Source organism: Pyrgilauda ruficollis, unplaced genomic scaffold (assembly GCF_017590135.1).
Source record: "Pyrgilauda ruficollis isolate IOZ18807 unplaced genomic scaffold, ASM1759013v1 scaffold5, whole genome shotgun sequence".
Classification (NCBI taxonomy): Eukaryota; Metazoa; Chordata; class Aves; order Passeriformes; family Passeridae; genus Pyrgilauda; species Pyrgilauda ruficollis.
In genome coordinates, this window is record NW_024526599.1 from 6,877,185 (window position 1) to 6,890,390 (window position 13,206).

Here is a 13,206-nt window from a genome sequence, read left to right on the forward strand (position 1 = left end):
GCCCTGAGCTAAAGTGCCTTTGCCAGTGAGATAAGTCCCACTGAAGAAAAATCACTCCCTCTGAAGAAGAGCTGCTCAGATCCCCTCAGCATGCTTGGATCCTACTGCATTGCCTCACAAACTATTTTGAAAGACTTTATGATGTCATTAATAGAGTTTTGAAGGCTGACATGCATTCTTGGTTGGTTTAGGTGCTGCAGTTCCAAATAAATCCTTTCCTGGCTTCTCCCAGCTTCTCTCCAAAGGAACATCCTTAATGTAAAGCACTCTTGGTCCTTAAGGGGAAATGTGTTTTATCTCACTAGTTTAGTGCAAACAGGCTTGAGTTATCTTTAGCGAGAAGAGAAGGCTCCTGCCTACTGTAGTTTCTTCCTTACAGTTTGTCTCACTTCATTCCTTCATGTACCAGAGAGCACTTTGGTATTCAGGGTTATTTGTCTTGTTTTTTCTCACCCTTCACAAAAGCTGTCCTCTGCTTAACATGCACATTTTTCCCTTCGGAGCCATTTTCCTCTGTAGGCTCTCTGAGCTGGCCAGCTGCCAAACAGTAGGGTGAGCTGCATGAAAAAGCCTTGATCATTGACAGGCTGTCTTACAATTTCTTTCTTGTATTCAAGATGCAGATGGATGTTATTAGAAAGGTTTTTACTTCGAATGTGCACGGCTTGTCCACATGGCTGAGATTAGTGCTCAATACTCATATAAAGCTTTTCATCCTCAAAAGGACTTTACAAGCTCCAGCCCTCAAAACACCCCCACAAGGTAGGTGCCCGAGTTTTGTTATGTGTGTTATAACAAGGAGGGACACGTGTTAGTAACTTGTTCAAAGATGTAGAGCACAGTGAGCATTATAAAGGAAGGAATTATTTACACTTTCCTGATGTTCTTCTGTGATGTGTTCCTATGAAAATAATAAGTTAAAAGACTTCACCATGGCAACATGCTTTTCCCCATGAAAGAAGCGATTATGACATCAAAAATTAAAATGTATCTCAGGTTATAGTACTACTAGATAAAAATGAAGCATTTCTAAAATTTATGAGGCCAAATATGCTACTGCACTAAGTTTCAATTAATACAGCAGAACTGGAGCCTGCAGGGATCGTCAAAGAGAGTCGAATTTGATAGAAGATTTGGAGCATTTGCCTCAAACCATACTTCAAAACAGAGGGAAATGATTATAGGAAGAATGATGAAAAATGTCTTCTCAATTGAAAGGACAGTGCAGGATTATTTTTTTCCTCTGCTTTGACTGCATGATTATAATTAAAACAGCTCCAGTAATCTGAACAGTCCCGGTATGAACTCCCTTCCACTGAAAGTTCTTGTAATATTGTACCTCATCTTGGTGAGGAGGGTGAAATAAGCTGTAGCAGTAAAAGATATCTTTATAATTATGCATTTGCACTGAGCTTCTACTGGCAAGACCAAGCTACATGCTCTACCTTGCACAGACAAGCCAGTGGAAGTTTCCAGTGTTGACCAGCACATGTAACCTGGCCAGGGCCCCTCTGGGATGTGGTTGCTAAACTAGGTGTGCAAGACCTCGAAGGCTGTCTGATAATCATCATTTAAGGTCTTTGTAACCTCATTGGGCCTTAGGGCCTGCATTGGTGGCTGGAAAAATTGGCTTGGAAAACAGCAGCCAACTTGGCCCCATGAGGAATAGTTGAAAAGGCTGTGAGATGGTGAGGCTCTTCTGAATAAACCAGCCAGGGCTAGCTGGGGGACTCTGCAGGCACAAGGGTTTGCTCCACAGACATGCTCCCTCTTTGTGCTTTCTGGGTAAACAGACTGCAAATAGCATGTCTAGCCCAAGCCCTGAGGAGGGTAAAGCTTGATAGGCTAAAGCAAGTGTATCTTTTAATTCTGTTCTGTCTTCCCTATTTTTGATGCAGCTTTGCTTTCTTTCAGATTATTGAGGTTTTTTTCACATAGTGAATACTTGCATAGTTATGTCAATAGAATGAAGGACTCTGCAGCATCTCAGGAAAGATCTTGAGTGTAATTGAACTCTCTGGTGTGTCACGTAGGACTGTATGGTTGGTGCTGCCTACAGTAGGATGAAGAATTGGAATGGTATAAAGTAGTCATGCTTTTTTAACCCCAAAAACTTTCTTATTTTTTTTTTTCCCCAAATACTTTGACATTCCATCTTATCTCCCTCTTGTTTCCCTGAGAAAGGTATCTGGCCCCACAAAGTACTCTGGAGAAAAGGGAAAAGCACGTAATTTTCTGGTTTTATGACTACTCTACAGTGTTTCAGGTAAATTCAGGGAAATGATGGGCACATAAATTAGTGAGATTTTTCTTAAGGGAAATTACAAGTGGAACAAGTTATCACATTTTTATGGTTCCTACATCCTTAGCCTTAAATGCCAGCTACCTGATTTCACTTTATAATTGTGCAAGTGAGTGCATCTAGGCCAATTAAGTATTTTCAGTTGCTTTCAAAAGAGATGCAAATGCCTGCTAGAAGATGGAGATACTATATGATTTAACCTTAATCATTTGGGTTAAGGTTAAGAGATGCTTTCTCAGGGCCATAACTTACCTGTATAGTTTTGAAGAAAGGACATACATGTGCTCATACTGTGAGATATTTTAGTGAATAGCTGAAAGCTATACATTGATTTGGATAGCTTCAGTACTTTTACTTCTCTTTAAAATTTACTGAAACAAAGATTTGCAAGCACTGCAGAATGGGTTCAGGCCACTGTAGTCCAATTTTTCTCAAATGCCATCACATCTTCATCCACCTACAAATTCCTTTCTTATTTTCCACAAGATTAGCCTTGGAACCTTCAGGTTTGAGGTTCCCACAAAGTGGGAACTTAATTCCCACATGCACAGTTCTTTTAAGATCTAACCACAGTAGGAAAATACTTCCCCTAACTTCAGTATTGGTCTCCAAATTCAAATGAACTGAATAGCTGTAGCACTATTGATGGTTTTAATTTTTTTTTTTTCTTGAAAGGCCTCTCTTTGCGCTTTGAAGGTCTGCTATATGTGGTTTTAATCAATTGTATTTATATTGACCAGCAGTACCAACCCACTATCTGGGTCAGAGTTTTACATATAAGGTGAGAGGGACCCTCACTGGGAGTATATTAGTGATGAGTGTGGGTTAAGGATTACAGGTACTTCAGAAAATATTTATTTATTTGAAAATAAACAAAGTATCCTTGTAAATACTTGACTTCTGCAGCATTGAGAATATTTTTGTAACACAAGGGACAGAGACAGCTTAATTAAAATTTTCCTCCGTGCTTCAACTCCTCAGCTCCATAGCAAGAGGAATCTAAGCTCATACCTGAGTGCAGTAGTAATGCCAAGGCTCGAGGCAACATTGTTAGCTACTCACATCAACGGAATGAAGTTATACAGCTCACTTCCACCTGAGAGAAGAACTATTGTAACAGTTCCTGCGTCGCTAACGAGACACAGATGTCGCCATTGGGCAAACAGGGGCAAGATTGTTTTGTGGTTCGTCATGCAGCTCTCCCTGACACAGCTCAGTGCACCTTAGAGAGGTGTCTCTCTCTGGGGGCTTCAAGCAGTGCATTTTTTTTTAGCTGGAGGCCATCCTCTGCCGCAGCAATGTGAGAACTCCCTAAGAGCCCAGCAGGGATCAGAGACAGGGAGAGGGCGCTTAGCTGTTTTAAACAAGCAGAATTTTGTTGGTCTCACTGAAAGACAGGGGCTTTAATCAGATGAGGACCTGAGCTGTAAAACAAAGCTAGACCGAGGCAGGAGAATGATCTGGAACTCTTCTCAGGAACTCTTCTCCCACCAAAGAATCTGCTTCCTCATGTGAATGCTGCTTGCGCACAAACAAGAGCATGTGGATGCCAATCTCCACCCTCCAGTTTATTTGCAGGAGGGTACTTGTGAAGTATTTCAAGACTTCCTTATCCCAAAGACTAAATACACAGGGCTGTCTCCATTCCAGCTAGCTTGAGCTGAGGGAAGAGAGATAAAATTTAAATATGGATAGAAGGAGTGTGGCAGTGCACAGGGCTCTTGTCATGCCAGCCAGGTGCCAGCATATGTCAGTAGTCTTGTAAGTGGCCAATTAAAAAAAAAAAAAAAAAAAAAAAAAAAAAATTCTTGGCAAATAGCTTCCTCCAACAAAATCTTTGAGAGTTCCTGTATTTTTCAAAAGTTACATTTTCCAGAGAGTCATCTATTTGCCACGAAGCGTTAATCTCAACTACCTCTTTCTGTCCAATTACTTCCCACAAGTCAGTTTCTCTTCCTGACCTAGAAAACTTATTTACAAGATATACTTGGTTGACTACAGATCTTCATCTGCAACTTCCCTCTGCTACTTGCTCTGCTAAGCACAGCAACAAAGACAGAGGCTTTATCTTCTTTTAAATTTTTTTTCTAGGAAGGAAAAGTGAAACAGGCAGTGTGTTCCCATGCTCTACCTCCAGCGGCACAGGAAGGCAATGGTGCGTGTTCCCAGCACAAATCAGTTGTTGCAGGAGCAGGAAGATAGTGTTTATCACAGCTAGCTGCTGAATGTTTAAGGAGTATTATGAGTATCTGTTACATAAATGAAACAAATAACGAAATTAACATAAAAACCCTGAGGGAAAGTGATAAGTTGTTGCTGTCTGTTTTAGATCCAAGAAACACAGAGAATACATTGTGTAAACTTCTACCTCTGAGCTAGTGACTGCTTAAGAGTGCAGTACAGCTTTTTTTTTGTCTGGTCCTTCACGTCTCTTTTTGTGTTGCTGGAGGATTTCTTGCTCCAACTGAATTTTAGCCTTGAATTTATCATTATGCATTTGTACAGAAGCTGAAGGTTACAGTGGAAATAGGGATCTCTTTGTATTAAGTTTATTGCAAAAGGAAAGGAATACAAAGTCTTCATTTTCACTGCTGACATTAACAGAGACTGTAGAATCTACGAAACACCTTTGGTCATAATAGTGTTTTGAACCTGAAGTGTGTAATTTTTTTATGGTCTGTCTATTAAGAATATTCTTTGAGTGCAGGTTCAGTGAGGAGCTCTGCACAAACAAGGTCAGGCATATTGTCATTAAATTGTCCAGAATGATCAAAATAATTTCACAATAAGCTTAGATCACCTTGGTAGCTTAACTCAGTGTCCATTTACCTGGAATATGCTTTCTTTGGACAGAGTAAAACTGGATATTAAAACTCTGTTATTCCAGTTACTGGATGGTTTCTTCCTGGAAGAATAGATGGAACACAAACCGATGGAGTCTGGTATCACTAATTTGTAAGTAACAAAAATACCAACTTTTATAGAATCCACTGAACTTGAAGCTGATTCTATCTATTTAAATTGGTACCTAGTACATGTCACATTATGATATAGGTGTGAATATGCTTGGCCAGGATATGTATGCACAGCAGAGAAACATTCACTTAAGTGCACACCCACACATCCCCATATGCTTTGAACAGATCTAAATGGTGACTGAAGGATGAAGAAGGCTGAGCCACATAAACATTATCCACAATGACTATTAATTTCAAGGCAAAGCAATAATTTATAAAGGCTGTTAGGAAGCAATGTAAATGCAAATGCTCTTCTAATAAGTGCTGGGAGTATTACGCTGGGACGTGTTTGTGATTCACCACAGTGTGTTCAGCAGGGAGGAGCGTGGATGATTTCTGTGGAAGATGGTGACAGGAGTAAAGAGGTGAAAACTGACAGGAATGTGGTGTTTGGGGACTCGGTCCAAGGAGCAGCTCTAGCATGGGCTGACTTAGCAGTGCAGTGCAGTAAGCAGTGCTTGGTGCTGGAGCGAGGACAGGCAATAGCAGGAATAATTAATCAATAATTCATTATGGAAAAATGCTACCAGCTGTAAAATCAATTTGTAGAATAATGCCCTCCAGTAATGCCAGAAGTTATAAATATATTCATATTTTTTGAAATAGATAGTACAAGCTGGAGACAAATGCTTATATAATATAGCTGACTTTTTAAAAATGAAAAGGCTTCTTCTGATGGCAGCCAGTGAAAATTAGGCAACTAGTATAGAATCCTAGTACTGAAAATAGCATTCTTAGAGCAAAAGGTCTTAATAACAATGTTAACAACATTTTTTTTCTCATATAAATATTTTATATCCTGGTGCAGGAATAAAGTTCCTATCTCTTATGTTTTTCATTTTCCTAGCAGAGCTTTACATATTTTATTTATCGTTCTGCATGATCTATTAGGTAACTTTATCAGCAAGTGTTTTATGAAAAGCAGTATTGTTGGATAATAATGATCATCTGGCTATCTATAATTAATATGTATGAATTAAATTATTTTAAAGACTTGGCCAGCTTTGAATAAATAGTAATCCCATCTATATTTGACTTTTACACAATTTCTACTTTTGATACTTTGGCCCAATCATGTAATATTTGGGTTGTAGAAACTTCAAAAGATTGTTTTAAATACTGACATTGTAGTTATTTCAGAAAGAGTAAGCTTGTATTTTCTTTTAGAAAATATATTGGCTTAAGCATAAAAAATGAAATGTAAATTTGGGCTTTAATTTGTTCAGTAATTTAAATTTCAAAGGCAATGAGTAAGATTGAAATATTTTTTTCTTTCTTTGGGATGTCGTTTACTGAAATATATTATTAGAAATATATGTGACACCAAATATATAGATCATGAACCTGTTATGATGTACATTCAACAGCTTAAATTTATACTAATACAGTATATCCTGCCTATATTAGTTCATGGATGACTATTTGGAAAGGAGCGGATTGCGTTTTTTAACTCATACATAATTCAGAAAGTGTCATTATCTAAAACAACACTGGCTTTAGTCTCTCTGATACCTTTGCCACTGTGTAGCAGGTGCAATTTGAGACCCACACGGAGCGCCTCTCCACGCTGGCAGCCTGTTCCAGAGCACACCAGGACCAAGCACTGACTTATTGCTGTGTGCTTTGTACCATCCCACCAAACCAGCCTCTTCCACCACACATCCTGATAACGGCACAAGATACAATTTCACTGTTTCTCTCTGTGGTTCATTTTCTGTTTAAAAAAAAGCCCTCAAAATGCTGCTGCTACTGTTACTAGAAACAGCACTTCGCTGTGCTTCTTTATATGTCAGAATACCTAAGAAATTTAGTTGCTAGTTTTGTGTCTCTTTTCACAGAAGGAGAAGCTGGGGCAGATGTTGACCTGAGATCTGGAGCACAGCTTCCCAGTGGGGGTGCCAGGATAGAAGACCTCCCATCACCACTTTTGCTCCTGAGGGATGAGGGGCAGACCCGTACCGTGGTCACAAGCACCAAGGAATTTTGTGTAGATGTTCCAGAGCTTCAGAAACACACGCTTGACCTTCAAGAGTTGCTGCTGATTTGTTCAGCACTCACACAGTGAGCTATGTCTCCTGCTATGTCTCCTGCTATGCCTCCTGGGTGCTGCTGCAGTGCAGCCACCTTTCCTTTTGTTTGGACACCTTTATCTGTACAGCTGAAGGGAGCACTGTGTGGACTGTGAATTCCTCTGCAAGATCATGTAAATACTTGGACAGTACATGCTGTTTCTCTAATATTAATCTAACTAGCTAAAACTGGTTTGCATACATCTGCAGCTACAACAGAAATTTAATGATAAATATTCCCAAATGTAGCTATGCAAATAGTGGCATATTCTGAATAAATATGTGAAATGCATTATAGTAGTCAAAAATTCTTCCATTTTTCCTTCAAGAAAAAAACAAAGGATGATTTTTCCTTTATGGCACAGGCCAGGTTCTCATGGCACAGGCCAGGTTCTCTTTTGTAATGTTTAGAATTTCATACATCTTATGAGTATAAAAGGATCATAAAACCTGGAGTAAACATTCAAGGATTATTTTACTGTGGCCTGTGTTAGCCTTCTTTCTATCAGAGGTGCAGAGTGGTTGTGCCCATACATAAGTGATTACTGGCTGACAAATATCTACAATAACAGAGGTTGTTATGTAAAAAATTAACAGACAAAACCACCCACATAAACAAACAAACAAACAAACTCATATGCCCTTCATCATAGTGCAAAAGATACTAAAAACTGGAATTGCACATGGTAGTAGTCCCAGCCATGTATAAATCTCAAAAGGTGAGAGTCATTCTTGGAAATGGTGCCACCCCTAAAGAGAGAGCATAGAGGCTAATCTTATTTGAAGGATGAGATCATCTCCTCTTGATGGTGGCCTTACCTGTAGCTAAAATAATTCATCTTTGACTTAAAATCCTACAAAATTGCCTTCTGCCCAGACCAAATGGGATGGCTACTGTTCTCAAGGTCAGCTCTGGAGGGGTTCACCAGGCCAACACCTCTGTTCCCCTATAACTGTCTACTTCCATGAATGGTTATGGAAGTATCTTACGGTTGCCAAGAAGGTGCCAGGAAAGATCTGGGAAGGAGAGGGGCAGTTCTGAGGGCTGGAGTTTAACTGCATGAATCTGCTGCAGCTGCCATTGCCACCTCCAGGAGATAGATAGAAACAAGTACCTACCCAAGAAATGGGAGAGAGGAGCATCCCTGGGCTTACAACCATACAGACTGTACATAACTTACTAAACTCCCACAAAGTGACAACATTTTATTTCTTACCAGGGCAGACTGGTGCATCCCAAGCAAACCAAGCATTTAACTGTGGGTGACTAACTACAGGTGTAATGAATTGAAAGCCACGTGGCTAAGCCAAGTACAAGCTTTTCGAAGCATATCTTCTTAAAAATGAGGTTTAGCAAATGAACAAAATGCTCCCAGAACTGCTGAATTTGTTTTCTTAGCATTTTAGTAATTGTTTAACCTGACCATTTCAAATTATCTCTTGAAAGAAATGGACATATTCAGGAGGGAAGATACCCTGTATTTCTAAGGCAAAATACTTCTATAAAATAACATAGCTATTACTTATAGCTATCCAAAATGGTATTATGCTGAGCTGTCATATTTTGTCTTGCAGCCTTTTCATACTGTTGAAATATCAACATTATATGTACTGCTTGTGTATAGTTAACTCTTGGTTTCCTGGTGTAAGATGGGTAGGAAACATTTGTAATGTATTAACATGAACAGAAAAACACCCCCCCTCAAAAAAACCAATCCCTTGTAAATTAGAGTAAGACTAGATAATACCTGAAGAGTATTATCTAGCCTGAAGAGTTACCAATTAACAAAATGAATGGCATATCCTGGTATATATGTGTATTTTAAATCATACTGATTTTTTGTTGAAGCTGGAAAACAGGAAGACAGTGAAACTAAGAGAAAATGTAAGTCGCAAAAACATTTGACACCGTAAATTATGTTTTGTTGACTACTTGTAGTGAAAAATGGGGGTTTCTGGAGATAATTGCATGTTTTCTCAAGTAATAACCATCCTTACTCTGAATCTTGATGATTATTTACTGATTTATTTTTTTTTTCCTATTCATAAATAACTAGACTGATTTCAGCAAGAGAAAAAGCCCAGCATAAAGGACATGCTAGTATGCACCATGGAGGATATGAATAATCAGAAGTATTTGCATTATACAAATATGTTGCTTACAGACACTAAAAAAGGTGTTAACACAACACATCCTTAAATATTGTTGAGATGTTGTTGAGTATATTTGTACATATTTCTCTAGGTACAATTCTCTTCTTTCATTCATTCCCATTTATGACAATTCACGTAGTGTGTGATGGGCCTTCGACACAGATCTATAACCACTGAGATTTGTGACACTGATCAGAATACAATGAGAGCCCTGAAATCCCATTCTCTGAAGTGAAACATCCCTATGAATCACAGGTATTGTGTTACCAGACAGCGCAGCAAAAAATTAACCAGAGCAAAACACTCGACTTGGTGCTGTTACAGCTAATAGGTCTGAAATGAAAGATAATTGCATATTAAAATAGAGTGGGTAGCTCTGTTTTGATGTAGAGATATAAAGATGTCAGGCAAGCTAGGCTCCAGCAGCAGGGAATGGGTGCCCTGAAGTGATTGAGGAGTGAAGCCCAAGAGAGCATTCCTCACATTCCTGCGGCACTCCTCCTATACATATGCCCCCCAAAAAAGGGAATTCCAGCACTCCGGATTGGTAAACTGAGCTTCAGAAAAGCTGGCACTTTTCTATAGCTGCAGGCTTGATTAATTTGAAGGAATTATTATCATCTCTGGATGATGAACACGAGGCATATTTAAACTGTTATTTTTTAGGGCAAAGGACATGACATTTCCAATCTGTTACTTAAAAAAAAAAAAAAAAAAAAAAAAAAAAATATTAAAAATCCCCCATAAGGACTTCTAGTAAGCACCAATAAGCAAGATGTAGAGAATGTGGAGCACTCCCTAGTATTTTCCCATGATCTGCCCAGAATAATTGGTATTACTGCAAAAATATTTTGCTGACATATATGAGTGGGATTAGCCCAAAGAGCTATCTTTGTTAATGAGCCATATCTAGAAATTGAGTAGGTTTAGTAGATTACTGTCTGAAGACACAGCATTTTTGAGAGCCACTTATGTCTAAAAGTGTAGCATATTTTCTCCTGGGACTAGCAGTGTATGTTTTGTAAGGACAAGATGGTTATCCCTGGGAAATTTCACAAAAAAAATCAAATAAAGATGACACTACCTTACTTGGAATTGAAATGTGACTGCTAGTGACTGGGAATTAAACAGATTTATTAGTGTTGACATTATTTACATTGCGTGATCCGTATCAGCGAAGGGTACACATCACTTGTGAAAGCAAATACATTAATAGTATTACCCCGCCGCTAATGGCACGCTAATAATACTTCCATGCTCCGCGTTTGTCAGGCTGCTGCTGAGACGTGCTCGGTGTCGTGGTAAACAAAGAAAATCAGCCATGTTGTGAGACCCTTTATTCTTCAAAAACTTAAGTTCACGTGAGAAGAATCCGCCTCTAGATAACCCCCAGCATAGTGATAAATTAACGATTTCACACCCCTCCCTTCCTCGTTTTTACCCCATATAGCAAAGACAGAGGGGACAGCCGGCTGATACGGATTACTTTGGAGAAGCGTGACAACAGGTGGCCTCCCCGAAGTCACTAGATTCGGCAGATCAAGTCTTTATTTTATTTATTTATTTATTTATTTTGGCGTCCAGCTTGCCCATCACCAGTATCCGTGCACAGGGAGCACCACCGAAGCTGAGACGATGCGCGTCCCTCGGGACCATGGCGGCGGCCGCTCAGACTTCTTTTTTGGTGGTTAAACCCGGCAAGGACGTGTTCCCAGGGGGAGGATGCTGAGGCACCGCAGCCGAGGGGACCCCGCCGGCCGCGACCCCCGCCGACCCGGCCTCCCTCCCGCCTGCGTCCCGCCTCGGCCCGCCCCCCGCCGCTCCGCCTCCCCGAGCCGGCAACTTCCCCGCCGCCGAGGCGGGCGCGGAGCCCCCCATCAGCCCGGATGGGAGGAGGAGGAAGAGGAGGGAGGAGGCGACGACGACGGTGCCCGAGGGGATGCGGCGGAGCGGGCCGGCGGGAGGCGTAGAGCCGGCTCGAGAGGGAGCGCCGAGCCCTTGTCGCCGCCGCCGCCGCTGCCACCGGCGGGGCTCGGCCGCCGCCTGCAGCTCCGGGCGGCGGCGCTGCTGAGCCCGCGCTGCCTGCGCGCCGCCGCCTCCCGCTCCTCGCCCAGCGCTCCGGCCGCGCAGCGCCAGGCCGCGGCCGCCCTCCCCCAGCGCCTCCCGGGCGGCGGCGGGAGGCAGCAGGGGCGCGATGGCGTCCTACGTGGATAACAGCTTCCGCCAGGCGGTGATGAAGAACCCGGCGGAGCGGAGCCCCCAGGTAAGCGCCCCTTGCCCGCGGACCCCGCGGGCGGCGGCGGGGCCGCCCCGCTGCCCCCGCCCGCCCCGCGCAGCCCGGCCGGGGCAGCCCGCAGCTCCGCGGCCCCGCTCCGGGGCAGCGCCGGCAGGGCTGACCCCCTCCCAGCCCCCGCCAAACTCCCCGGCGCTGAATTCCCGGTCGGCAGCTCCGGGGAAGGGAAGGCGCGCATTAACGCGACAACTTTCCTCCTACTCCCTGATTTTGGGGGAAGGAGAGGGAGAAGCGCCAGCTGGGTTTGTTTTGAAGGTTGCTTCCGGTAAAAAGAAAATGAACTTAGAGTATAATTTTTCCGTGGTGTGGTTTTTCTTTTTTCCCTTATTTTCTTTTTCCTTTTTTCCCTCCCCCTCTGTGTGTTTTGTTATTGCCCCGAAGTACGGGTGGCTCGGGATTTGAATTCAATCCCTACTTTTACATAGCTGGCTGGAGCTGGCAGCGCTGTTTCATAATGTAGGGACTGAGGTCAGTGGTATTCTTGGCAAGTCCTTGCTCTCCAAAGTAGGGTGAAATCCTTACACAATGGCACCAGGCAGGAATTTTTTAGATACCTGCGCCGTGCTCCTGGAGCCCTCTTTATCAGAGGAGTGTGTGAGTCGAAGCTGTTTGTAAGCGTAGTTGCGCTTAGAGGGGCTGAGAAAGGTTAAGCTGGGGACTGGAGTGCATACAGCAACGTTGTGACTTAACATGACCTGAAAAACAACTAAACTGAATGAGTTCCTTCTGCTCCCGAACGGTTGCTGCAGTGGCTGCTGCTGCCAACTGTCTAAAGACTAATAAGCTTTACACTGATCCCCACATCAAGCCGCGGTTCAATAGCTAATGATACAAGGAGTTACTTTGCTTGGAGTTGTAATGCCATCTGTCCTATTTTTTAAAGGCTTGCCCTGCTCTCTGAGCAGTCCCTGTATTCGGGTTTTGGGGAAGAGATGCTGTTACTGATTGTTTTGGCAGGCGTCTGACTGGCTGGTGATGATTTTAAACTGGGGCAAAGAGGAAACCTGGACTTTTGCTCAGCACCCATAAGTCATTCCTCCTACTATAGATACGTCATTGTGGTAATGTTATTTTTATCCCTGTACTCATGGAATATGTGTGAGAAAATAAAACTTCTCATGGAAAAACATACTGACTGCATAGGCATCGTATGTGGCATGCCTTTTTGGCAGCTCTATTTTTTTTTTCTTTTATATAAAAAGGGAGCTGCTTCTGGAACATGTTTTTGTGGTGCTAAACTTGTTTCTCTGTCCTTGTTTGACCTTTTCCAAGTGTCTGTTTGCCTTCAGTGCTGGACCCAGCCCTTCAGTGTGTTGTGAAAGCTGAAGGAGGCTGAGTGCTCTCTCCTGGAGAAGACACTCTCTGCAAACT

At 42.2% G+C, this 13,206-nt stretch overlaps 1 protein-coding gene and 1 long non-coding RNA gene across 6 annotated transcripts in view; both read left to right on the top strand.

The window, feature by feature from the left end:
- Positions 1-628: 628 nt before the first annotated feature.
- LOC121360197 lies at positions 629-7,622 on the top strand. Its single transcript, XR_005956176.1, has 3 exons — positions 629-762; positions 5,156-5,257; positions 7,158-7,622. It is a non-coding gene; the product is annotated as an uncharacterized LOC121360197 (long non-coding RNA).
- Positions 7,623-11,392: 3,770 nt separating this feature from the next.
- The window catches only part of RAPGEF2 (Rap guanine nucleotide exchange factor 2), a 185,420-nt gene continuing 183,606 nt past the window's right edge, over positions 11,393-13,206 (top strand). For 3 of the 5 annotated variants that reach the window (XM_041479887.1, XM_041479888.1, XM_041479891.1), the window contains exon 1: positions 11,394-11,805. In XM_041479887.1, coding sequence (XP_041335821.1) covers positions 11,737-11,805 — 69 coding nt within the window. In that variant the 5' untranslated portion in view covers positions 11,394-11,736. Of the gene's footprint in view, positions 11,806-13,206 lie in introns of all 5 variants that reach the window. The other 2 variants (XM_041479890.1, XM_041479889.1) reach the window with 1 other exon arrangement.